This window comes from Neolamprologus brichardi, chromosome 4 (genome assembly GCF_056152115.1).
Source record: "Neolamprologus brichardi isolate AB-2024 chromosome 4, ASM5615211v1, whole genome shotgun sequence".
Lineage (NCBI taxonomy): Eukaryota > Metazoa > Chordata > Actinopteri > Cichliformes > Cichlidae > Neolamprologus > Neolamprologus brichardi.
Genome location: NC_142107.1, coordinates 25562545 through 25590180, shown reverse-complemented (window position 1 = coordinate 25590180; position 27636 = coordinate 25562545). Strand labels below are relative to the sequence as shown.

Here is a 27636-nt window from a genome sequence, read left to right as displayed (position 1 = left end):
GCAGAGAAACCGAGCGCTGGATTTCATCTGATTAAAAGCTTCCTTCACCCAGATTTTACCGCTGATCCCTCACTGGGATTATCCCGACTCACGCTCCAGTTTCAAGGCATCGAAGACCCACCGTAGCTCCTCGCGCCGCTCTCGTCGGGCCCTGCAGGTCGTCACATGCTAAACTGTGGAAACACCCTGAATCTTCCTCACATATCCTGCTGAGGGCGAGCACAGACTGTACATAAAAGACGGACATGATGTCGAATCTGATGAAAAATGAAACAGAAACAAAAACTTTATTTACACAATCTAAAAGAAAAAAAACAGCGTGTTTAGCTCCTCCCACCTGAGCAGTGACCAAACGCCGTGCCCATCCATGAGTGAAAACCAGGAACTGCTAATTGGCTCATGTGAGAAACGGGTGGGTGCTTTAGTTGTTTGGTTGTTTTTAGCGTCTGTGTGATGTCAGATTGAACACATGTAAGAACACGCCCACCCGAGGGACGGTGTAGGTGCGGCTGTGGCTATTTCCTGGAACAACCTCTGCAGCACAGGCAGCGCCCTCGTCAGGCTGAGAGGTGCTGGAGCAGGAGCGATGCTACATCAACATTCATACCGCCATCACAGCGTTGCACCTCCTGCCTCTTCCTGCTGGTCTCAGATCAGCGTCACGTCCTCTGACGGTCACACGCAGACCTGCAGGTCTGTTATTAATCAAACTCTGTCCATTAACTTCCATCAGCCCCTGACCTTTGACCTCTCATTCTGTGTGTGTGCATTTCTAAACTGGATGGTGATGTGGAGGAACAGCAGCGAGGGAACAGACTCTGATTGGCTGGTTTTGGAGGCAGGGATGATGCTGATTGGCTGCTGGTGGAGCTGAAGTTTTATATAAAACATATTTTTAAGCTGGAATTAAATATTTAATCTTACAGGATCATTTTCTGTGATAGATTTCAGAAAGTTTATAAAACGTATGAATTTGTGTGTGTGTGTGTGTGTGGGGGGGGGGGGGGGGGGGGGTCATATTTGGAAAAAGATTTATTTAAATAACTTGTTTTATATTATTGGCCTTACACCTAAAAAGCCCGTTTAAAATGTGAAACATAGATTTGATCTTAGCTGTGTGTGTGTGTGGAGAGAGGGGGGGGTGGGGGGCATCTATCTCCTGGGTGTGTTTGAAGGTCAGCGAGTCCTCTGCTGTCACGTCCTCAGTTTCCACAGGGAGGCGCCCCGCGGTGCCTTCAGGGACCTCGTCTCACACGTACGTTTGTACTGAACATGCTCAGACCCTCGACCTGAACCCTGAGCTGGACCTGAAAGCCTGAAACCGTCGTTCCGGTCCGGAGCAGCTCTGATGAAACTCGCTGCTGGAAGGATCCGATGATCTTAAATCGGGGAAGAAAGCAGTGATTTTAACAACCTTACTGCAGCCGTAGGCGAGATGACAGCGACGTTTACGGGTTTTAAAAACATGAAATTGGTGCATCGTGTCCAACATTCGCCCTGAAGGCCGGCGGCTCGTTATCAGCAGGAAGCAGCGAGAGGAGCTCAGGAGAAACTCGTCTGCTGGTCGATCGGCTCCGCGCTGAAGCGATGAATGAACTCGTTTCTGCCTGCAGATGCTCACGTTATTATTTTTATTATTTTTCCTCCTCTAGTTTTTTTTTCTTGAAGAAGTAGAGCGACCCAGTTTCAGACATGTGTGTTTTTTGCCGGGGGGATCGGGAATAACGAACCATCTGCAGGATGGAGTTGGCGCCGTGCGGCTCGCGAACAGACGCTCACGTTCAATCTAAAGCTTTTCCTTTTTCCTGCACAGCGTCAGGCTTTACACACCGCAGAGGACCCAAACGTGACCGATGAGTTCGTAGCCTCATCTCCAAATCAGATATGAACAAAGTAACATGTTTAACACGCTGCAGAAATCCATGAGCAGCGATTTTAACTGCGTGATCTAAAAGTGAGTGAGAGCTTCCAGACACACTTACATCTTCTTAAACCGGCCCTTAAACTCAAAGCCAGAGTTCGAGTAATAATAATAATAATAATAATGGATTGGATTTATATAGCGCTTTTCAAGGCACCCAAAGCGGTTTACAATGCCACTATTCATTCACTCACTGGTGGAGGCAGCTACGGTTGCAGCCACAGCTGCCCTGGGGCAGACTGACAGAAGCGAGGCTGCCATATCGCACCATCGGCCCCTCTGGCCATCACCAGAGTAACTGTTGGAAGTCCGTCCTCTTTGTCCGCTCTGCAGGAGGCGGGACTACCGAGGTTCTTAGAGCTCAGTTTTTAACGGAAGAAGAACATAGTGCACTGTGATTGGTCAGCATGTCAGCGAATCCTTGTCCTGTCTCTTCCCCCTCAGCCTGAACCGGTCGCAGCAGATGGCCCCGCCCCTCCCTGAGCCTGTTTCTGCCACAGGTTCCTGTTAAAAGGGAGTTTTTCCTTCCTACTGTTGCTCATAGGGGGTCATATGATTGTTTAGGTTTCTCTGCATTACCTCAGGGTCTGACAGTATGAGATGCTAAAGAAATAATAGTGAATGAAACATGAGCTGTGCACTCAGCAGCGCTTCACTGGGACGTGACAGTGATGTCTGAAACAGCTTCAGCACCTTTACCTGGTCAGGTGTTACATCACTGCAGCTGCTGTCTCGTTAAGTTATCATTAAGTTAGTGATCTACGATCATGTGGTTTAATGCTGGCTTTTTCAGGCTTGAAGCTTCCAGATGAGCCTTTGTAAACCAGTGGGTGACATCGTGGATATGTCTGTCTTTTATTTACAGTCTATAGTCTGTCCTGACTCTGGGGGGGTTCAGGTCCGTGGACAGAGCGATGCTGATGTCTGCCTGTCTCACTCTGGTGTGTCGGCGTGTGTTTCCTGTGTGTTGATGCCGTGGCATCGGGTGTTTGGCTCAGGCTGAGATGAGCATCAGGCCTGCAGCTAGCTGACATCATTAGCATCGCCCACAGCGAGCTGTTGGCAGGATGGACTGAGGAAGCTGCCATGGCCTCTATGGGCGGGCAGCGGAGCCAGGTGGAGACACCTGAGTGGGACTCAGAGGACATGTTTACAGCAGAAACAAATAAATCACTGCTGATAAAAGCAAAGGCTGACGTGACGCTTCAAGGCAGGCATGTGCCGGCAGAAACGTGTGACGAGTGGCTTTAATGTTTGGTTTGTAAAACATAAAAATAGATGTTAGTGACTCCTTCTTCTTCTTCCCAGCAGTTAAAACTGGAACAACATGATCATTAGTAATCAATGAGTTTGTGGGCTGATTAATCCAAACACTGTTTATTTGGGAGTCTCCTCTGCAGAGGCAGAGTGACGCAGGGGGAGGACAGAGGGACACCATCTCTGCAGTCCTACCACAGACCTGCAGGGGGAGCTGCAGACGCTGACGTCTGTGATCACGTTTATGCTCGTGCTGATGGTGGAGATTCATAATCAGAGGAAGACGAGTCTTTAAAAAAACATCAACTTTTTTAAAGTTTGTAACATTTTGTCTACACAGACTGTAGATAAAAGATGGATGTGTGTGTGTCACTAGCATTCACCTGACAGTCAAAGAGGCCACGCCCCTGATGTTGCAAACTTTCAGCCTTACAGTTGTTATGAAAGGTCAGTTTATCGTCAGAGATCAGGAGAGTGTGTGTGAGGCTGTAAACATGTTTATTTTAACATGAGAGTCTATGGGGACACACTCGCTGCTGCCTCTGCTGGACGTCAGAGGAACTGCAGGTTTCGATGGGTTTAACGGAGCTTTAACAACGTGCTGGACGCTGGTTTAGATTTGGCACAGAAACAAAGTTCACTTCTTTTGTCTTCCTTTAGCTTTTATGGTTTTATGGAGGCGGAGCTTCAGATTGTGAAGAATGGGCCTCACAGATGCAGTAACCTGATCCGCCTTCAGCCTGTCCACCTGCCTGTGTGTCTGCAGAGTTTACTGAACATCAGGGATTGTGCTTTTTGTCGTCTGCGGTCAGCGCGCACACACACACACACACACACAGACACACACACGTCTGTATTGACAATAACAGAATCCATTCAGTGTAACTGGACACTGTTTACCTGCACTGAACACCTGTTGCAGCCTGCAGCACCTGTCCATCTCTCCTCAGGAGAACATCTGAGTTTAATAAAACGTTCCTGCGTTCGTCCGTGAAACAGCTCCATCATCTTCATCTTCATCCTGGACTCTGTCTGAAAACATATTTCAATAATATCATTAATTTGTCTTTTTATTCACCTGTGTTAGTTTGTCTTTAATTTTCTTAATATTTTATTTAATTTAGTTTTAACATGTTTGTGTATTTACTTTATTTTAAATGTTGTTTCTTCTCTTTCTTCATTAAAATGCTGATTTATTATTTAATTTTAAATTTATTTATTTGAAGCAATAATTTGTCATATTCAATTTATTTTAATATTTTTTATTTGATGTCTTTACACTTTTATTTCATTATTTCTTTAAATATTATTTCAATTTTATTTAACAATAATGTATTTAAATAAACTGAAAATGACTTTCTCGGTCGTTGGTGTGGTGATGCCCTGCGGCGGTTGCTTGGAAACTTCCTGTTTGCTTTTATGGAGCGGTTTCCCTCTATGCGTCCGTCTGTGGGCCTCAGCGTCAGTTTTCATCACTGAAGCATCATCACCACACTGATGACATCATGTTTCCTGTCTGCAGGCAAAGGACAGCGACGACGATGAGGAGGTGGTGCAGGTGGACAGGGACCACTTCATGGACGAGTTCTTCGAACAGGTGAGATCATGAACTGGACACTGTGAGGGTCATAAAGCTGGGAACACTGGGACTGTTCAGTCTGAGACAAACGATTACTCAGAGGTCGCTGTTTGCACCGAAACAAAGACACAAAGGTCTGAGGCAGACGCGACCGATTAAGTTCATAATAACGAAATAAATCAAACAACAAGAAAATAAAAAGTCGTTTCTGTTTTTTTACACATATTTCGAGTTTCATCCCTCAGGATGCAAAGTTGCACAAAATCGTTTCAACCACAGGAAATTTATTCTGAGAGTCTTCATAGTTTCATTTTTGAGATTCAAGAATTTTTACAAACTGCAGGAAAAACAAATATAAATATTATTGTTCACAATTTACAAAAACCGCATCATAATAAACTGTTTCCAACAGTGAAAGTACACAAGCACAAAGTAAACCGTTGGACCTGTGCGGCTGGAACCGCGACCTGGGACAAGCTGAGTGCATTATGTAAGAACAACTCCTCCAGTTTCATATGCAAACTCAATTATTGCGCTAGCTTATGTGGTTGCAATTCTACCAGGATTTAAAAATGGTTGCACGAATCAGAGCGTGCACCCTTAAAGGGTTAATGGACATTAGGACGTCCCAGAGTAGAAGAACATAAACATCAACATGAAAACATCAAGTGAGCTAAAACTCATAAAACATCAGAAACAGGCGACAGAAGCTGTAAAAAAAACTAAAGCCTGGCTTAAACAAGTGATCAGGTTTAATGTTGTCACTGACTGAGTCCCTAAAACCAGCTCATGATGGGAAATAAATGATCCTGTCGTGTCTGAAGACTGATTTTGTTCTTGTGTGTTTTTGGTTCAGGTGGAGGAGATCCGAGGCTGTATAGAAAAGCTGTCGGAGGACGTGGAGCAGGTCAAGAAGCAGCACAGCGCCATCCTGGCCGCACCCAATCCTGACGAAAGTAAGACCCTGAGGCAGCCTCACGGAGCCGCCGCGACGTCTCGCAAACGTCTCAGTTTCAGCTTCTTTCTGAAAACCAGAGCGTCAGAAAGCTGCAGTGTCACCGACAGGACACATGGGGGCAGCAGAGCAGACGCTACACAACGATAACGTGCCGACTCCATCGCCGCAGAGTACAACTAATGTAGTGACCAGCAGGTGGCGATATCTGCGGTTCTGTAGGAGTCTGTTATCTAAGGAGCTCGGACAGAAACGATTCGGTGATGTTACCATGGTCGCTACAAACGAGAGTTTAACACCAAGCTGTGGCGACTTTCATTTATGTAAAGTCGCTAAAAAAAGTCAGAAATTAGCTTCAAAAATCATAAAACAAACGAAGGCGACTGAGCCGTGAACTGGTTAAATATAAGGAGGTATGAAGAGCAGCGTCACAGCGTATCCCTCCGCCACAGCAGCTGTGTGACGTTGTGCTGGTCGATCGGCGGGCGCTCTCAGACCTGAAACGCTGTCCACGTGTCAGAACCCTTCAGTAACGCGACCCCCGACCTCAGAGTGACCTTTAATCCTGTTAACTGCTCGCTGACGAATGCTGCAGCTCGCTGCTGGCAAACCGCCACTGAGCGCGCCCATCCGTTGCTCCGGCGCTCGTCCTGACACTGTGGGGGGATGATAAGAGCGTCTCCGGTCTGAGAGCACGAGGCTTGGCGAGTCCCAATCTCGACACGGCGTGCTGTGACTCAGCAACAATGAGTCAATGTCAGCGCTGACACTGACAGCCACGTCTGCGCCGTCAGAGTCTCTGCCTCAGGGGTTCTGCTCCATGTCGGGCTTCGACCCTTTTTAGCTTTTCGTTGGCGAGACGCCGTCCACGGCTTTTACCCCTGAAATCCTCCTGACAGAAGCCGCCTGCTGTCAGGTTTCCTTCAGTGTCGAAGAGGTCCAGAGACATTTCTGTCTCCATGCACGAGCCAATCAGGATGTAGCAAACTGCCTGGGTTTATGTAATGTGGAGTTTGATGCTGGTTAACGGCGTGCATGAGCAAAATGAGCCTCTGAGGAAGTTCTAGCAGCAGGAAACGTAAACAGGCGCTGAACGGCGACTTTGTGCTGCAGCTCGTTTTAGTGTCGAACAGCTGACTGTGAACAGCTGACTGCGAACAGCTGAACAGCTGACTGTGAACAGCTGACTGTAAACAGCTGACTGCGAACAGCTGAACAGCTGACTGTGAACAGCTGACTGTAAACAGCTGAACAGCTGACTATGAACAGCGTGAACAGCTGATTGTGAACAGCTGACTGTGAACAGCTGAACAGCTGACTGTGAACAGCTGACTGTGAACAGCTGAACAGCTGACTGTAAACAGCTGAACAGCTGACTGTGAACAGCGTGAACAGCTGATTGTGAACAGCTGACTGTAAACAGCTGAACAGCTGACTGTGAACAGATGACTGTGAACAGCTGACTGAACAGCTGACTGTGAACAGCTGACTGTGAACAGCTGACTGTGAACAGCTGACTGTGAACAGCGTGAACAGCTGACTGTGAACAGCTGACTGTGAACAGCTGAACAGCTGACTGTGAACAGCTGACTGTGAACAGCTGAACAGCTGACTGTAAACAGCTGACTGTGAACAGCGTGAACAGCTGACTGTGAACAGCTGACTGTGAACAGGTGAACAGCTGACTGTGAACAGGTGAACAGCTGACTGTGAACAGCTGACTGTGAATAGCTGACCGTGAACAGCTGACTGTGAACAGCTGACTGTGAACAGCTGGACCCACCTGCTGTGACCTCGTGGCGCCCGCACGCAGCCCGCTCCTGTTTAGCCGTGTGAGCGAGACAGTTTCTGAGGAGACGATTTATAAGCTTCTGTGTTGCGTGTGTTTGAAGAACAGATGGATGCTGGGATTTTGAGTCGTTTTGAGCTGCGTCTTCATGTTTGCACGTTTTCTGTTTGCTCTGCATGCTGTCCGACTGTCTGCACGCTGTTTTTCTCTTTTGTTGCTGCATGATTTAAGTTCTTTTCCTGTTTTTCCATCCTTTCCTTTTTCCTTTCCTCCGCCCTCTCCTCCCTCTCTCTCGCTGTCTTCGTCTTCTTCGTCGCCGTCGCTCCCTCTGATCCCCGCCCTCATGCTGTGAAGTCTGTTTAAACTGCATGAAGTGACGTTAACCTCGGAGGAGATGACGAGCCTCGGCTGCCTCGCCGTAAGTGTGTGTAGAAAACGCTGTGAGTGTGCAGTGACATGTGAAACCCTTCGGTCGGCGTGAGCTGTGCAGAAAGGGGAACGGGTGGGCGCAGCTCTACCTGAGAGTCCGTGCTGTTACACGCCGATATGCGCTAACGAAGAAACGCTGCGTCTACAGGGTGACCCCGACCAAACGCGCCCTCGCTGCAGAGCTACTCTCAGATGCATGAGTTTGTGAGACAGGGAGGGGCAGAAATTCAAATATTACTTTTATAATCCACAAATCTGAGAAAAATCTCTGAAAAAAACAAAGTTTAAACCTGGTTTGTGTTAACTGAAGAATTCTTCCCAGCACACGGACGCTGCATCATCACTACTGACCCCTGATATCTGCTGGGTCCACGCTCTGTGAGAAGGAAGGAGCTCGTTATGCAAACAGCTGAAATAACTACAAATGAAACTGAGTCTGAGGAAAACAAAGAGGAGCGTGAACAACAGCCACTCAATGGGAACAAAAGGACTATTTATACACTCTGAGGGCTGACGGGTAGAAAAGGATACACAACAGAAAACCTTTATGTACTACCAAAATAAAACAGGAAACAAGGTCAGGCTGAACATGAATGAACTGACAATGCAAAAAAGAGACAGAGCAACAGAGAGGAAGGAAGCCAGGAAGAACCAGGAAGTAACCAAAAAACGAACCAGTCACAGGAAGACTGCAAAAAGACACCAATCGCGAAGCTGAAGGTTCTCATTAGTAAAAAGATCCAAGACTCAATCACAGCATCACCACATTCAGGATCCCAAACGCCTCAAAACTAAAACCAGAGCAATCAAACGATAGACCGTGTGACATCACAGGGATCCTGAATGTTAGTGATGCTCTACATGTTTACAGTCAGACCGGGACAGCGAGGAACATTAAGAGTTAAAACACGAGCGCAGCCACACGGTCTCCAAGTATTTTAGGTTACATGAAAGCAGAGAGTTGAAAATCTTCTGCGGCTGCTTTAAACCGGATCGAATGTTAAAGGATGTTCGGTGACGTCTGCAGTAAAAACAGCGGCGGAGGTTCTGGAGCTCAGACGGGATCTCTGATGTCTTTAAGCGTCACTTCGTGTTCGTCTGACCTCCGACTCTTCTTCTCCCTTCTGGTGAAAACATGTCGCTTTCTGTCTTCTTCTCCCCCTCAGTTCTGGGTCAGCTCGCGCTCAGCTGCCGACAGGCCGTCATGCAAAATGCATCCCTGTGCTTCTGCCTGAATAATGCATGATGGGAATTGTAGTGAGAGCAGAGGAGCACAGATGTAGCTCCCCACACCACAGCCCATTCATAAACGCCCCGCCTCGTTCGTCGCAGACCGATATCCGTCTAACGCTCGTCGTCATCGCCTGACAGGAAGAGGAACAAACCGGCGACCTTGACTAGCTCGTGGTCTCAGTCGCTGGTTTCAGGTCCTGAATAAAACGTGACGTTTGTTCTGGGCGTGATGGTCTCATCAGCGTCAGGAAGGAGCAGGAAGTAGGATTTTCTGTGTGGCTGACGGGTCGCTGCCGCACGGATCCCTCCGTCGTCACGCCTCCATAGTCCAAGAGTACTGTGGGCACTTCCATCTTTTATGTACAGCCTGTGGAGTCAAAATGGAGGCACCTGTGTTCAGGCGTACTGGAGGTACAACAACTTCCTGTTGTTATGGTAACACGTTGAAGCATCACTCGTGTCTTCATGTCGGACCGACGCGTTGTGATCTCTGTAGGAATTTGTCCTGATTTTCAGAATAAAAGTACCTGAAAGTGTAAAGAAAGATTTTTGATATAAAAAGAAATCGATGAAGCTTCAGGTCACGTTGGAGACCAACTTCCTGTAAGTCTATAACATGGCCGACGCCCACAAAGGGGCAGAAAATGATCCAGCGTCTCTTTTATTGATTATAAATCGTCTTCATGCTGTTTGATGTGAGTCTGCAGATGCTGAACATGTTTCAGCTGCTGATCAATAACATCAATCGCACAACGACGCGGTGTGTCGACATCAGCTCCGCCTCATTAATGCTGATTGGTCCTTTAAGCCAACCCACCAATCAAACCCTCCGACTGTTAACCAATAAAGTCCTGCGTTACACCTGAGCTCAGGAAACCAAAGACAGGCTCATGTTTAACCGTCACGCGTGGACCGCGCTGAGGCCGCCGCTACAGCGTCGCACGTCTTTTCTTTACTAGCAGATTAAATAAAGTCGCTGACTCGTCAGAAATGAATGGAAGAAGGTCATCAGTGGGCTAAACTGTGTGCAGCCTCTGCAGGATGGATGTGCTGACGGTGGAAACCGCAGAAATCCTTCAGCTTCACGTTCGAGTCCCACAGGATTCAGACCGCTCCCCAGCTGTAGCACGACATGCTAATGAGAGCTGCAGGAGTGAAGCGGGCGAGTCAGTGGCGAGAAAGGCCAAGCGGCGCTGCAGCGCTTGTAAATCTCAGCGCGCAGCTGCAGTTGGCGCCTGCTGCCTCCGCTGTCCTTCATCATGGCTGACAGGATGTGATGTTGCTGCACGCCCTCCTGCTCGTCTGCTTCCTCTAGCCTCGGCGCTTACACGACTGTGCGTGCATCGACCTGATTGGACGCTTAGTGGAAGCCTCGACACACCAGCAGTGAAGGGGGAGGCAAACACGACAGCTCAGCTTCTACACAAAACCAAGAGGACAAAAGCTGCTCAGCAAAAACAGCTAACAGCCAATCAGAGCCTCTGAATTCAACTCAACTCATCGCTGGGAGTTTGAAGGGAAGAGGTGGAGGTCAGGTGGAGTTTGAAGAGGTCTCGTGATGGTGAAACACCCGATCGATCCTAGAGAATAAAAATGATCAAATATGAAATATAAATTAACCATGAAGGGAAATACAGATGTTTGTCTTGGCGTTCCTGAAGCTTCCTGAAGAGATCAAATTGAATCATTTTTAATGATCGTGTCACAAAAAGCAGCTCGTCAAATATGAGGAATAATAAACACCTGATGATAACCCAGAACAACCGTTTTATTGGGTTAGGTTAGATCAGGAACACCTGTGCACCTGACACCGACAGGCTCAGGCTCACAGTGTTGGATCTTTATGATGTCAGAGAGGACCACAAAGCCCGCCCACCCGCTCTTCAAACTTTTTGCAGCCAATCAGAAAAAAGCTTTAGCCGTAAAGAGAGACTGTTTCAGCTTCAGATCTCTGCTGTTGGTGTCACAAACTCACTGTGTTGCTTCTTTTCTTTGCAGAGACCAAGCAGGAGTTGGAGGACCTCACAGCTGACATCAAGAAGACAGCCAATAAAGTTCGCTCAAAATTAAAAGGTACGTCCTGGCGCTGCCGCAGGAAACATCACGGTGCAGGCGAGGAGCTCTGATGAGGAAGCAGCGGAGACGCTCGTATCCATTTATATCGACGTCCTGCTGCAGACAGAGCCGAGTGAATTCACGACGCATTCTTTAATTACTTTACAGCATCTACTGCGAGGCTCTAGAAGTTCACGTTACTCGCTGTAAGTCAGTTTGGGTTCTCAGGGAAATCTCTGAAGGACGAGTGTATTTATATTCCCGTCCCAGCAGCATGAATCCGTTTCCTGCTGCTGTTTCAAGAGGCAGGACTTCGTACTGCAGCCTGAGAGCTTATTTCGATGCGCTGTGAGCAGCTTGTTTCAGTCAAACACGAGCTCAGCGCGCAGCTAGCAGGTGATTTTCAGCGTCTGTGAACGCTTGAGTTTTGCTGGTTGCTGTAAAACTCTTCGATTAAAAGCAGGATAGTGCACATACAAGTTACCCAGAACAAGGTAAAGAAGGATTATTCTGAACGGATTCATGCAAAGCAGCTATATCAAAGAGTCCAAGAACATGCAGATGGAGGCAGAAATGAGGAGTAGGGTCCTCAGATTACCTGTCGATGACGCGTGTGTCAGAGGATGTAAAGCTTGCCGTTGTCCCGCCCCCTGATCCACAGCCAATAGATCCACAAGTGGTGATGTCACGCAGGTATAACTTCTAGAGTAAGTTGTTCGCTTCACCCGGGATCTTTGGTCTATTTGTGACACTGACCTCTGAAAGCTCCTCTCTTGTTTTTAAACTCACCTGTGTGAAACATGTGACCAGCTCTTTGTGACATTCACAGCAAATAATTCACCTGTGAACAGGTGACACAGGAGGCCACGCCTCATGGGGCCGTTATACCTACACCCGTGACTTTTGAATGTGAGTCCAGCTTTATTGGAGGGTTTACGGTGTTTTCTGTTGACCTTCAGCAAAAGAAGGATGTTCAGAAACAGGCGTGGCGAGATATCGAGCAGCAATCGCTGGTACAGCAACACACGCACTCGCAGAGATGAGCTTAAAGCTACTGAGTCAGTGCATGCTGAAGGTTCAAGGACATCACCGCTTTAATATGAACACCCTGAGGATGACACACACTCACACACACCAGAACGATTTGTGTGTCGCACACAGACTACATGTGCAGTCTGAGAGTAGCGCTGATGCTGGAGATGAAGCTATAATTGGAAACCCTGCGAGGCTGCGAGTGTTTTATAAACACACACACTGCAGCAGGTCCTACTGTAGATCTGTCGTCCTCGGGGGGTGTTTGAGGGATGGGGGTACAGACAGGCTCTGCCCACAGCAGATTTGTGTTCTTAAAAAGTCTTTTGTGTCTGAGCGACTGTGGGTTCAGACTGAAACTGTCCAGTTTTTAAAGAGACAGTACCCCTGAATAACATCTGAAATAAGCCCTGCCTGCAGTTGCAGAGCAGCTTACAGAGGTGGGGCAAGCACATCCACGCCACGTTTGTTCTGGCGTGACGAGTCAATATGATGTTTTTGATGTTGTCAGCGATTGTGTGCGATAAAGCGCTCATTCAGAGGTTTCACTCATCTGCTGGACTTTTACCAAGAAGAGCAAAGTTTGGGGATGAAACTCCTTTTTTTAGACATTCTGCTTCCTGTTTCTGTCTGTATCAGTAATATCAATAATCAATATGTCAGATTGTTTCATCATGCTCCTGGACTCTTACTGTCAGCATGAAGCTCATATTCCTGCAACAGACTTTTACGTAACAAACATGCTTTTTTTCCTAAATAAGCTAAAGATGCTAAAGTCGTCCTCAGACACACACGGACCCACAAGCTGTTGCTTACTCACCGAGTTTTCATCTCACTGTCACACAGACAAATGCACACCAACACTGCGCACACGCACCATCAGTGCTATGTGATATTGCTGAGTCATTGTGGATCCAGCAGCGAGCAGCTGGGCCACGAGCCAGGAAGCACACACACCGTGATTTTATCACTTCACATTACAAGATATCAACTTGCATTAATTTCATGGAGACTTAAAGCAGGTCCTAGCATAAGATTTCATCATCTTCATTACGGGGGCACTGTCCCCACACTGTCCCCACAGTGTCCCCAACAGACATGGGGCCCCACGTTGTATCTAAAACAAGAACAGTGAGAGTGGAAACCATTATGTAAGCATTTCAGCTCATCAAATGCCAGACAAACTCACATCAGAGTCACATGACACAGGACAGACCTGCAGCCGGTTACCATGGTGTCCACGCATGCACACACTGAGGTAACGTCCAGCTGTGACGTTTTCATTTTAAATCCTCACAGATCTCAGTCTGTCTGACCTTGCATTAGTTCATCTGCAGCTGCAGGTCCACAGTCTTTGCATCGCCCCCTTCAGGCTGACAAGCGTATTACAAAATCCACTTCAGGAGCGGCTCTCATGCTGTGGGGCAAAACGCCACTAAAGAATGGGCAATAATCAGCAAATATAAAGAGAAAGTCAGATGAATGACTAAATCAAATCAATCTAAAGTTTGTGCTGAACACAAACAAATGTTAACAGCAGACGAGGAGACGAGTGTGTCTCTTCCTGCAGCCAAAGGTTTGTTTTTGTTATTCCTGTGATGTAGGTTTAACAGTGTTTGTGTTCACTGAGCAGTTAGTTGACCTCTGCTGTCACAGCTTCTGGATTGTAATAAAGGTTTTAATCTGTGAAATTGGACTTTTATAAACACAGTTTATTAGAATTAGAAACTATCTCTAACAGCAGCTGTACAAATCATGGACGTCGTTTATGGTCAGAGCAGGAAACAGATTTCAGCCTGAATATATGACAACAGGACTGATTTTGACACATCGACGTTGTTCCTGTGGAGCTTCGTTGGTGTTACATTATTCAACTTCAGTCGAGCGCTGAGGCGATGAAGCAGGGTGAGGATGAGGAGGGCAGTGTTGGTGAACAGGCTGTTTAACGTCCCTCAGTTTTCATTTGTCATATGGAAAAAAAACATTTTCAAAAATGTGTTTCTGCTCAACGTCCTCAAAGGCAGCGAGTTTCAGTTTCCTGCATTAATGCTGAAAGAGGCCGAAACACATTTAGCAGAAACACAAACCGCCACGCTGGTGTTACTTTGAGTTCTGGTGGTTTCAGTAATTCAGTGTTGTTATTATATTGAATTTGTCTGTGGTTGTAGTTCACTACGATAACCTTAGTCTGAAGCTGTTTAACGGTTTTCTCAGTGCTGAACTCTGAGCGAGGCGTCCGGTCCTCGTTCGCCCTCGTTGGTTCCCGTTGGCGTGTCTGTTGCGTTGCCAGCTTTGCTTCAGCGTTGAACTCGCTCTGTTTGTTTTCCCGCAGCAATCGAGCAGAGCATCGAGCAGGAGGAGGGGCTCAACAGATCATCAGCGGACCTCAGGATCCGTAAGACGCAGGTGAGCCGTGGAACATCTGACCTCTGAAACAAGCCACGTGTGCGAGGTCGTTTCAGCTGCATGACAATAAATTCATACCTTTCAAGTGAAAGCTCATACGTTTGTTTTGACATCAGAAAGCCCTCCTCCTGACCCCTGACCCCTGACCTGCTGGATGTTAGGAGGCTATTTTGTGTCGTTTAATTGCCCTTCCAGCTGAAATGTTAACAGTCCCTTTGTGCAAGCGGTGACCCTTGACCCCGTGCTGTCACCCCCTCAGGGATCCTCCCTTCCTGCTGTACCTTCCTTTCTTCTTTCTGCTCTAACGTCCTACTGAGCGTGTGCGCCTCCTCACAGGAACCATGTGACTCGGTGCTATTTGTGTTCTCCAGGCGCCCTCTCGCCTCCGCAGCTCGTCTCGTGATTTGTCTGTAATTTGACCCTGCAGTATTCTGCTTTGTCATTGGCTCCTGGCTTCCCCCACTCCTCTCCAGCAGCCTGCTCCCTGCTGCCTCCTGGTGGCAGAGAAAAAGAACTGCAACAGCACTGACAGCAGTGTGTGTGCTTTATGTCTGAACAACATGATCTGATGAAGCTTTTGATGCATTTTTAAGCTTTTTAAAGCTGTTTTATTGTCATCTTATAGTTTTGTCTAAACGTGTGACACACAGGTGGAGATTTCAGGGCGGAGGCCGGGTGATGTTTTTTATGAATGCAGACGTGGATGAATTTATGGCTCCGGGTAAAAGTGTTCTGTGTTCCTGCAGCACTCGACATTGTCACGCAAGTTCGTGGAGGTGATGACTGAGTACAACACCACGCAGTCCAAGTACCGCGACCGCTGCAAGGACCGCATCCAGAGGCAGCTGGAGATCAGTGAGTACACCACACGCCAGCAACACGCAGTCTTACTACATGCTGACTGTATGTCAGCACCATGGTTGCTCAGAGGTCAGAGGTCATCTCTCAACCTGAAGGCTCGAAGGTCTTGATGACTCTGACTTTGAGTGGTCAGTGAGACTAGAAAGGCCAATACAGCACAAACCTGTGGAGGGAAGATAATCACAATCTAAACATCAGAGCTGCTGCTGTCTGTGTGGGGCTGGCTCACTGCTGCCTCTGCTGGACGTCACAGGAACTGCAGCTGTTGGTGTTTCAGTCAGTCAGTTTGATGTAAATAATAAATGAGGTCAACACAGTGTGTAGATAAACATCACAGGACGCACACACACACACAGACACACACACAGACACAGACACACACACACTGATGCAGACAGATAAACAGCACAGACTGCAGAGGCCGCGTGCAGCTACTTTCCTCTCAGCAGCATCAGCTGACCTTCACACAGCTGCCAGACTTACCCTGTGTGGCCAAAAGTTTGTGGACACATGGCCACTGTGAAAACAGAACATATTAACGTTTTCATCATGAGCCAAAACTCTTGATTATTTTTTAAGTTCTACGTTTAGTCTCTCGGCTGTGGGTTTATACAAAGCACATGATCAGAGAGCTTGTTAGTTATGTTTATACTAGGGATGCAACGATACCAATTTTTTCAAACCTTGGATCTGAGTACTTGCCGATACAGAGTACAAAAAACAATACTACCACACACACACACACACACACACACACACACACAAATACAATTAATTGGAAGACAGGTTTTATTTTATTCTCTGCCGATAAAAAATAAAATCTTAATAAAAATGACCACAAAAAAATTTCAAGTGAAAAATAAGCACTTCTGTTAAATTATTGCAGAGTCTCCACATTGTAATTTAACAAAATATCACTGAACTATTGGCACTGTCTCGAGCTTTCAGAATAATAAATAAACACTTCTGTTTGGAATCAAATAAATACAAATTAGGTTTGAGAAAAAAATAAACTTTTAAATTATTGCAGAGTGTCCATATTGTAAACAAACAAACAAAATAATTATTATTAAATAAATAATAAATAAAATAATAATTGGCCCCCTAGTGGCCAATCTAAAAAACTACAACAGAAATGACAAGCCACCCTCTGATTAATGAAATAAGTTGGTATCGGTTAACTTTTACGAGTATGAGTACACACACATTTTACAGTATCGGCCCCGATACCAGTATCGGTATCGGTGCATCCCTAGTTCATACAGATTTCCTATTGGATCGTGTTCAGGCGTGTAACGTGTCCAAGAACAGCGTCCCCGCTTTGCTGTTTAACATCGGGCCGGATTCAGTTTAAGTGCCATCTTCCATGAGTCCAGCTGCTCGATTATGTGTCTCTGTTGGTGTGTTTAGCAAAACCTCGTTTTCTTTCTCGCTGCGATGCTGTGCGACTCTAACAGTGTTGCTCTGTGCTCTCTCTCTGCAGCTGGAAGAACCACTACCAACGAGGAGCTCGAGGACATGTTGGAGAGTGGCAAGCTGGCCATCTTCACTGATGATGTAAGCAACGCACCTGAGCCCACCCGGCTTACGTTACCTGCGCCGTTCTGCGTCCCGGCAAGTGTCCGGGATGCAGAACGGCCACGAGGTGCGCTGAGACATCAAGCGAACACGGCCACTGTCACATGACAGAAAGGGGACGGAGGGGGAGGGGCATGATGGGAGCTGCAGAGGTTTTTAATTTGAAGAAGTTGTGTCACGTTATTCCTGCTCCTTCAAATTAAAAGCTCCCATCTTTGCTGGTGACTGTAACTGAACACTGAGCTGCCAATCAGCACTGAGCTCGTCTGGTTGTGACGTCACAGTATAGTGACTGGGACACCAGAGGAGCTCAGGAAGAAACAGACTGACAGCAGTTGTTCGGTTACAGCACACAGGTAAGTCATTCTGAAAGGACTGGAGGTCAGAGGTCACAGCTGTATCCATGTGCTGTTAGAAGGTTTAACTGCTAAAATCTAACATTTAGTGTGAATTAAATCGAAAGATTTAAACTGCTTTCACCCTCCTCAGGTACTTCAGCTCTGCTTTCTATTTAACTGCAAGATAACATACTTCTGTACAGCTCAAAAATTTCAAATTAAAAGCCTTTCAGAAATTCAGCGGGCACAGACTTTAGCACTGAAATGGTTTAATTTGAATCAAAGTTTAGAGTTTCCCTCAAAAAGAACCAAAAGAGAGCCTAAAAATATTTCACATAGTTTCACTTTTTCCACAATAAAACCATCTGACAAGAAGATCCTGTTAGTTTTACGTATCCATCGAAAAGCAACTGAAAAATACTTTATGCTCACTTTTGGTCAAATTGGTCACTTTTGACCAAAAGTCAAAATCTTATCACAACAGGTGATAAGATGTACCACAATGTAAGGAGTGCTCTGACACGTTGATAAATATGTTTTTTTCCTTTCTTGCAGTCGATTAGATGAGATGATAGATGATTAGATGATAAGGCAGTATGAAAAAATGTTCCTATTAAGTTTTGAACTGGACTGTCAGTAGCTTGGTATACAATTCAAATGGTTGATATGATTTTAATTTGAAAGATTGATTTGAAATATTGTCAAGAAATTTTTAATTGTATTGAAATTATTATAAAATGTAATTTAATTTATCTTTAAAAACATTTATGCATTTTTTTCTAAATAGTTTAATAACTTCTATAAATGAAAACATGAGAAAAGTAGAAGATCTTCGATTCTTGACTTCATTTGTACGACTGATATAAAAAATCTGATGACAATAAATATGGAGAGAAAATTAAAAAAAAAAACAAATTAAAAAAAAATTTAAATCGAAAGATTTAAACTGCTTTCACCCTCCCACGGTACTTCAGCTCTGCTTTCTATTTAACTGCAAGATAACATACTTCAGTACAGCTCAAAAATTTCAAATTAAAAGCCTTTCAGGAATTCAGCGGCACAGACTTTAGCACCGAAAAGGTTTAATTTGAATCAAAGTTTAGAGTTTCCCTCAAAAAGAACCAAAAGAGAGCCTAAAAATATTTCACATAGTTTCACTTTTTCCACAATAAAACCATCTGAAAGGAAGATCCTGTTAGTTTTACTTATCCATCGAAAAGCAACTGAAAAATACTTTATGCTCACTTTTTTCACAAAAAATGGTTGATATGATTTTAATTTGAAAGATTGTCAAGAAATTTCTAATTGTATTGAAATTATTATAAAATGTAATTTAATTTAATCTTTAAAAACATTTATGCATTTTTTTCTAAATAGTTTAATAACTTCTATAAATGAAAACATGAGAAGAGTAGAAGATCTTCGATTCTTGACTTCATTTGTACGACTGATATAAAAAATCTGATGACAATAAATATGGAGAGAAAATTAAAAACAAGCAAATCAGAGTGGTGGAAAAACTTACTCAATCGCTGTTGTGACCTGTGTGAACCTGCCTCGCAGATCAAAATGGACTCTCAGATGACGAAGCAGGCCCTGAACGAGATCGAGACCCGGCACACTGAGATCATCAAGCTGGAAAACAGCATCCGTGAGCTGCACGACATGTTCGTCGACATGGCCATGCTGGTCGAGAGCCAGGTGCGTCCCGTGATGCAACAGGAAATTAATGCAGCCCGTCAAAGGGCTGCCGTGGGGCGGGTCGAGTTAAATTCTGCCTCCCGTGTGTTTCTTTAGGGCGAGATGATTGACAGAATCGAGTACAACGTGGAGCACTCCGTCGACTACGTGGAGCGAGCCGTCTCCGACACCAAGAAGGCCGTCAAATACCAGAGCCAGGCTCGCAAGGTAAGGGATCCCGGATGAGCCCCCAATTGTGTTATGAGCGAGATGATGTGTAGAGTTTGTACGCTTGACATCTTTAACCACCGCTCTGTTTTCTGTCGTCGCCCCGCAGAAGAAGATCATGATCATCATCTGCTGTGTCATCCTCGGCGTGGTCCTGGCGTCGTCCATCGGTGGCACGCTGGGCATGTAACGCGCTCCGCCACCTGCTGCCGTGACGACCGAACACCGACTGACCGACCGTCCGACCGACAGCCAGCAGAGAAAAGAAACACCAACGACGACACAAAAACTTGAAACACAAATGCAAGACAGATAACCAATCAGCTAGGAAGAGATAACGACCCAATCACAGATAAGAGGAAACACCACGGGTTCGGGTGGGGTTCAAAAAACAAGAAAAAACCACGAGAAAACACCATGACATCATAGCTGACTGACTACACCACATATACAAAAGAGGGTACAGATAAACCTATTTATTACAGATGTACATGTAAATGTATCGAACATGAAGCAACACGTGGGTTAGCTACCTGTAAAAACTGATGACCTATAATATGGCATTTACTTGTTTGTTTGCTTGTTTTGCCTCTTTTCTTATTTTTTAAAAGTTTCTTTCGTTTTTCCGGAGTCTCCGAGGACAGTGACGGCGACGGCTGCCGGGTGGGAGTTCTGCCCGTCGAGGCTCCGGAGCTTAGCGCCTTCGGGAACGAGCTCAGATAACGAAATAAAAGGCCAAAAAAAAGAGAGAGAACATGTTTCTATCACATTCTGGAACTCTGGAGCGTTCCCGAGCTGCGCCCTGGAATACTTCCTGTTCCAGAGCGCAGACGGGAAAAGCAGCCGAAGGTTCCGGAATGTCAGCCTGCAGAACGAGCACCCTCCGGCTTTGGCAGAACACGCTCCGCCCCCTTGTTGCTAGGAGGGGTTTCACCGCTGCCTCTTTAGACCACCTCTCATTGGTTGCTCACTCCTGGCGTTCACCTCAGTCAGCCAATGAAATTAGCTTAACCTGGCGAAGCCCGGCCTGCCACGCGTTATTTAGGACGCAACAAGGACGTTGACCGTGACACGCTTCCCTCTGAGTTCGGGGGAGGGAGGAGTGTCCGCGGCAAGAACCTCCCCTTTTCGTCACACCTATCCAACCAAAGAGGGGGAGGGCCTCTGGTTGTCAGGCTGAATTTGATTGGCTGGCGGCAGAAAAGACCGTGACGTTTGACTGACAGGTGAACGATGGGGAAGAAGGGGACAGGAGGGTTCGGACGAGCAAGAGGAATCTATGCAGTTTAGAAAACCACGCCTCCCCGCCACTGGGACAGCCAATGAGGATTGGGCATTTCGGTGATCTGATCAGGTCCGCGGTCGTCATCTCGAAGCTGTCGCAGCTGTTCTTCCGGAAGATCCTAAAAAATGAAGAGAACGCATTAAAAAGTAAAGAAGAAAAACAAATGTAACTACACTAAGAAGCGCTGGTTGCCCTGGTTACCTGAGTGTCGCGGTGATATCGTTGCTTTCCCGTTTCTTGATGGGGAACGTTTGTTGCTTCGTTGTTTCCGTGGTGCTGCTGTTTTGGTGCGTGTGACGCGTCCCGTGACGTATCGGCCTGACACGATTTAGCTGTTAATGTTTAGTCTGTACGTTTTAAAGCATTCGCCCAGATCCCACCTGCAGCCCCGAGTGTGCGTGCGTGTGTGTGCGGTTTTTCATCCACGCTGTGTGAGCGCATGAGTTGCACAGGTGCTACTGACCAGCAGAAGGTGGATTTTCTCTGTGGAAGGTGGAACATGTGACACACATACATTCATATAAATTCCCAACATATGCTGCTTTTGATTGCAACCGGGAATTTGGAATTTCCAGTTTCATTAACCTGGGAAGTTTCTGATTAACATGACGTTGTTCATGAGTTCAAATCAGTTCTGAACGCCTTCGTCTGCTTTTGTGTTCTCTGTGGAAAAGCAGCAAAGCAAACCTGCGGGAACGTTGACGGCTCGGATGTCATTCCCAGTGCTGATTTCCAAATTCCGCGGTGCATTAAATGCAGCAGTAGCTCATGCATGAATCCATGTTTATCTTTTCATGCAGACACACTGGACACTCGCCCCCTAACTCGCGAATTCCCCGTGTTACATATCAAACCAGTGACTGCGTCGCTTATAGCATGCTGTAGCGTTAGCTTGTGTTTCGTGTAGATTATGTAGAAGCTGCTCGTTACAGATCGGTCATCAGTTTTCTTCCTTTTTTAAACATTAAAGACGTTTCTGTCCAGACTGGCGCCGGGACAAAGGCGGCTGAAGATTAGCGGTTAGCTGAACGTCTGCAGGACTCCTTACAGAGACCGCTGATTAAGAAATGTGACGCAGCAAACAGCCTCAGGACTGCGTGCTGTGTTGAAGATCGCGCCACCGCCTGCGCTAACATGTAGGACCGCGGCGTTGAAGAGGAAGGGTCGTCTACGCTCAGGCTCTGTGATACGGAGGTTCATCTGCTTCTGTTGAGGCCTCGCTGGACGACCACCACCTTAAAACCTCACGGTCCCCTCCTGCTCAGCGCTCATGGTTAGTTTTGTTTGACGGCGTCTTCTCCGGTTTCACCTGTTCTGCTCTGGATCTTTTAGACCCTGATCGGGCTGCCGACGTCCCTGACTTACAGTTTTTGTTTCGTGTTTCCTGAGAAATGTATTATTTGAAGCTTTTCAGAGCTTCACGCCACCTTTCATAACGAGTCAAAGCTGTTTTTTGCTTCTCTGTAGAGACCTGCCGACAGGAAGCTGACGTTAGTTTGGCAGTCGTGCGTCCTCCTCAGCCAGCTCGAGCGTTGGAAACAAATGTTGTTTTGTGGAAAACGTGTTTTCTGACCCATCACAGTAGCTAGCATTAGCTTTAGCATTAGCTTTAGATGTCTGTGGTGCCGTGTAGCCTGTTTTGTTTCATTCTTGGCTTCCCAAAACCAAAACGTAACGCGCGTTCACCAAAGCTCGCAGACCCCGCCCCCGCCCCTCTCCTCCAAAGAGCCCAGCAGATGTGTGGTCATGTGCCGTGTCTGTAGATTTAGGTCGATCTCGCACTTTTCTCTCTGCTCGTTCCTTCTGGTTTTCGGTGTTTTCACATGTAGAGCTGTCGACTCAGTATGAACCAGTGTGCTTGTTTTACCTGCGTTTACACGACTCCCTCGGACATTTAGAGAACCTAAACCCACGTCCCCATTGGCTGCTTCGTTCATCGTTCTTCGTTCGTTCAAGCGGTTGACGGTTGTCCAGGCGGCGTCGCGGTCGTCGCGGCAGTCTCGGGTTGGTGATTGTGGTGGATGCGAGGATGCCGTCATAGCACCAGCCAGCTTGTTGACACTGATTTTGCCATGTGTGAGTGTTTGTTTTCTGTGAAGTTCCCGCTCCTGCGTGGCGGTCGCTCGTCGGGTCCCGCCGCCATCCTCTCGAAAACATGGACAAAACCTCACGAAACCCACGCAGGCAACAGTTGGAGATTCGGCTACGTGAAGGTTCAAATGGTCGTCGGCACGTCTGCCCGCCCCGTCCTCTCGTCTCTTCCTGTCGTGCTGTAGATGTTTGGTTGTACAAAAAGATGGCGCAGAGGGTCGGAGTCTGCCCCCTCCCTTCGCCCTGCAGGCCCCGCCCATCCCACTGTGTGTACTACTTATAATAATGGTAATAAAAAAGGCATGCAAAAGCGTTGTGGAGTTTGCATGATGGTGTTTTTTGTACCCCACCTCCCCGCCTCGCCCTTCACGTCGTGCACTTTACCGCCAATCAGACCCCGTTTGGTTTCTATGGAAACACTTCACAGTTACTTTCGTTCGTGACGCGTCATTCTTACGATGTTTTCTCCAGAGACCGGTGTGATGTTTAAATAAATGTGAAAGGTTAAATTCCCATCCCACGAACTCCAGCCCTCCCGCCGGGTTCGGACGCCTCCGTCGCCTCCCGATGTCTGCGTGTTCGCTTCCACTGTTGCATTTGTGTGTGTGCGTGTGCGTGTTGAAGCAGCACGAGTGTGTTTCAGTGTGCGAAGCGTCCAATCGCAGGTGGGCGGGTTGCAGCAGGTTTCAAAATTCCACTTTTTTTTTTTTTAGATTGCGACAGAAGCGAGGAGAGAAGCTTGCAGACGCCATGATCACTGTTACCGCCGTGGCGTTGATTCGATTCAGACCAAAGCATTTCCGCCCTCCCATCCAAATGTTCGCCGCTAATCTCAAAGAGCACAACGCGAGTCGAGTTTACAAATAGAGAGTAAATATACAAATAGAAACGATTAAACGCCAGCCCCGCCCCCTCCACCGCCATCAATCAGACCGACCCGCCTCTCTCCCTCCACCTTCAGAGTCCGAACTGAAAACATGACACATCCGTGACGTGAGTCCCGGTTTGTTTGCACAGTCTTCACGCTGCAGGATCAACGCTTCGCTGCAGGGTTACAGGCCACGCCCCCCACATACCTCCGAACAGCCGGAGAGAGAAAGTTAAACATCAGCAGATGTGGTAAAGGTCAAAGGTTGATCTCAGATTCTCTTCAGAGCGCCCCTATCATCCTCCAGCGAGCATTCTTCCTGTGCGAGAGTTGTGTGACATCACATGTGCACGCAACAAAAACACAAACAGATAAATCTGAGTCACATCCGGATGTTCGCCGCCGTTCAGCCTTTCTGTTGTTTCCATTTCTGACAGAGCGGGCGCACAACGCTGGAAAAAATCACGTGAAGAGAGTTTGAGCGCGAGACGCCATAGCCTGACTCGCCGTTAGCTGTTAGCCGTTAGCCCGTGTGGGAGTAATGCGGTGTGGGCCGACTCGGGGGTCGCGTTCCAGCGCTCTGCGGTTATTTCTGCACGCTGACTCGTGAGCACAGCGGCGTCTGTCTTCGGCGCAGTTAAGCCGCCTCCACGCTGATTTTTGTCTTCCTGAAACCATTTTGAAAAACCAAAACGTGCTCGGCGCCCCGCTCTGCGCGATGACATCACAAACATGTTCAGTGTTCTTTATTTGGCGCTCACGCTCGTCCCGTTGCTCTCCGACAGTATTCACTCTAAACAGTGTTTATGTTCTCTAGTGGGAGGGGTGGGAGGGGTTAGGGGAGGGGCCATAGAGACAGACCACGCCCATAACCACCCCTGCCATAACAAGTAGGAAAGATAATAACATCGTTATCCTCATTATTACTGTTGTTATTACTATGATTATTACCAAACAGACAAATAAAGATGCAGTAAACATTTGCAAAAACCCGGAGGGAGACCGAACGGCTTCACAACGTGATCGAATCAACTTTAAAGATGGAGGTGACGATTCTATAATAGCAATGATTTAAAGTACAAAGGAGTTATGTTATCATAATAATAGTAGTCATATTGAATATTGAATGCTCGCAATTTTGTCAAACTGAAACTGGATTCTTTGTGTTATGTAATTATTGTAAATAACTTCAAAGAGAGAAAAAATGACTTGCATGTCTATGTATAAATCTACTGAGATATCTATTCCCGTCAAAGTCTGCACGCAGGCCCGCCTCTGTCCTCTTTCGCCTCTTTCGCCCGCCCTCGCTGTGGCGCCCCCTCTGTTCGTACCGTGCAGCTGAGTTGCGACAGCAGAGACGAGGAGAAACTTGGCTTCCTATTGTCGCGTCTGCACACGCTCAGTTCCGAAGCTGTGTCTGCGCCCGCCTGTGGACGGAGAAGGCACGGCGGTGTTTTTAGTAGCAGGACGCCCGCTGAGCGGTGCCGCCGTCCCTTTGAGTGCCCGTGTCTCTTAGTTTCTTTCTGAAGGAGCGAATGAAAACACCACACAGGTTTTTGCGGCACAAATGCAGCCACGCCTCCATCTGTTACCCCAGGTCCAGAGGCTCCACCCACTGGCTCCTCTGATGAAAGTGCTTCCCTCCATATTAGGAAAACTAAGCCCGCCTTCAGGGCTTTCCAGGCCACACCTGCACGTCACTTTGGAAGCCAAGTCAGCAGTTTTAAACTCTCCCTCTCTCGCCGTCCTGTTCAATCTCAGCTGAAGCAAGCTCGCCAAACGACACACCGAAAGCTCCGCCTCTTTACCTGACTGCTTCCCCAGAGTTTAGCCTGAGCCTAGGTCTAAAAGACTCAACCTGCCAGCACTTAGCCATATCCAATATCATCCTGCTGCACTGTAAACAATCTGACTGACGAAAGCGGCGTGGTGTCACGGCGCCAGGTTGCTTCCGCCCGTCAGAACCGAGACTCGGTTAACGGAGTCGTCCATCTCAGTAGAAGAATCATCGTCTCCGATGGTTAGATGACCTTCGTCTGCCGCCGCAGTCTTCCTTCTGCGTGGCTTTTCCATCGTTTAGTCCTCACGAGTTCCCGGTGGAGGTCTCAGCTCCAGACGACACGCAGGTGAAGCGGTCCACTTCCTGTGGTTTCACCTGGTCTGATGGCTCAGCGTCTCCTCCACGCCACGGCCACCAGCGCCACCACCTGGTTTCAGGCCCGCTCTCTAGCCTCACACAGGCCTAACCTGACGAAGCGTGCAATATTCAGAGAAACAAGGGCTTGTCTTTATCATGCAGAGGCGTCGGCCATGGCGCGGGAACTTCAGACGCCGTAATTGAAAGAAGCGTGAACCCCACCTGATTTTTAGGGCGTGTGGTGAGTGAGGAACAAAGCTATCTCGGGGGAGGGGGGCGGCAGGTGGGAGGCGGAGCCCTGAGGTCAGAAAAAAGCAAAGCGCTGAGTAAGAGAGAGGACGGGGGCGCCGCGCGCAACTTTGACCGGAAATGCAACTTGTGTCCCGTTTTTTTTGTGTGTGTATGTGTGCGTAGCGTAATGTAAAAGCGATCTGTCCCCCCCCACTCCACCTCACCACCCCAACCCTCTCCCCCCTCCAGAAAGAAAACATTCCCCCCCGACCCTGCCCCCTCCAGCCCCCGCCTCCCCCTCCTCCCCCCTCTCTTGTACTGCTGTTGGCTGTTCTGTTTAGTTCATGTGACGTGCCAGTATTCCCCCCACCTCCTCAACCCTTGCCCACCCCCTCCTCTCTCCCGCCCCCCTCCGCCCTCTCTCGCTCTCCCCTCCTCTCTCTCTCTCTCTCTCTCTCTCTCTTCATGGATCTTTAAGATGACAACTCTATGCAGATGCTGTCTTTTATAAGTGTGTCAAAATTTTAATTTAAAATAAAAACTTTAAAAAAAACAAACCCTGACAGACATATTGAAATGATAACAAAAAAGAATAAAGAAAAGGATTGTTCAGTGTACCCTCGCAGCGTCTCCGGATCTTTATTGCTTTGTCTCTGTTTAATCTCTCACGCTCACCTGGCTGCAGGTGTGAGCAGTTAAAGGCTTCGTTTACTGGGAAAGTACCTGCACCTGCACGTGCATTCAGGTATGTGGACGTGATGAAGCTGAGCCTCAGAGTGAGGAAGAAACATGATTGAACCTGGCACGTGGTTGTTGACCACTTTCAGCTGAAAGGTAGGCAACAGGCAGTCAACTCAATCAACGTGCAGAAGAGCATCTCTGAGCCTTCAAGCAGCAGAAGACCACACCGGTGTCACACTGTCATTAAGAACAGGACACTGAGGCTACAAGGGTCAGTACTACAGGTAGAAACATGGGGGCGCCATCACGAAGGCCCTGAGTAAACGTGGTTATTCCAGCTGGACATTTGTCAAGTGCAGGAGGATTGGCAGCATGCATCGGGGAAACCAAACAACCTCTGGCTACAACACAGAAGAGCGACCTCGTCAGGACTCTGCAGTCTGTTCACACCTACAGGCCAGTGGACACTCTTTCAATGATGAGGATGTAACATCCTGGACAGGGAGGAACGCTGGTTTGAGGGCGGAGTCAAGGAGGACATTTACATGAAAAGGGAAAGACCATCTCTGAATGGAGGAGGGGCCTAAAGGAACATCTGTCACCATCTTACATGCTGTGATTGCAGCCATTCCCCAACTCTCTGTGAATGGTACTCATGGTTATTGATCAGTGGTTGTTGATCAATGGTGATGAGAATTTGCATAATTATGATGATAAACTGACCTCAGCTCATTGTTCCTTCACTGGTGCTGGTTTCAGTCATTATGCAAATGTACTGTTTATAAGAAACCTGCAGTCAGCTGAGACTGAAGACGTCACCTGATGATGATGAAACGTTTCTCCCACTGAAAACGTCCAGATGAGCAGAATCAGCTTTCTAACCTCACAGGGGCGATCGTGGCTCAAGAGTTGGGAGTTCGCCTTGTAATTGGAAGGTTGCCGGTTCCAGCCCCGGCTTGGACAGTCTCGGTCGTTGTGTCCTTGGGCGAGACACTTCACCCG

At 47.4% G+C, this 27636-nt stretch overlaps 1 protein-coding gene across 1 annotated transcript in view; it reads left to right on the top strand.

Moving 5' to 3' along the window:
• Window positions 1–26570, top strand: part of stx1b (syntaxin 1B) — a 46840-nt gene extending 20270 nt beyond the window's left edge. Inside the window, exons 2-10 of the mRNA XM_006805263.3 lie at window positions 4701–4775; window positions 5614–5713; window positions 11162–11236; window positions 14583–14656; window positions 15403–15511; window positions 17001–17074; window positions 18997–19134; window positions 19231–19341; window positions 19451–26570. Coding sequence (XP_006805326.1) covers window positions 4701–4775; window positions 5614–5713; window positions 11162–11236; window positions 14583–14656; window positions 15403–15511; window positions 17001–17074; window positions 18997–19134; window positions 19231–19341; window positions 19451–19531 — 837 coding nt within the window. The 3' untranslated portion in view covers window positions 19532–26570. The remainder of the gene's footprint in view (window positions 1–4700; window positions 4776–5613; window positions 5714–11161; window positions 11237–14582; window positions 14657–15402; window positions 15512–17000; window positions 17075–18996; window positions 19135–19230; window positions 19342–19450) is intronic.
• The last annotated feature ends 1066 nt before the right edge of the window (window positions 26571–27636 follow it).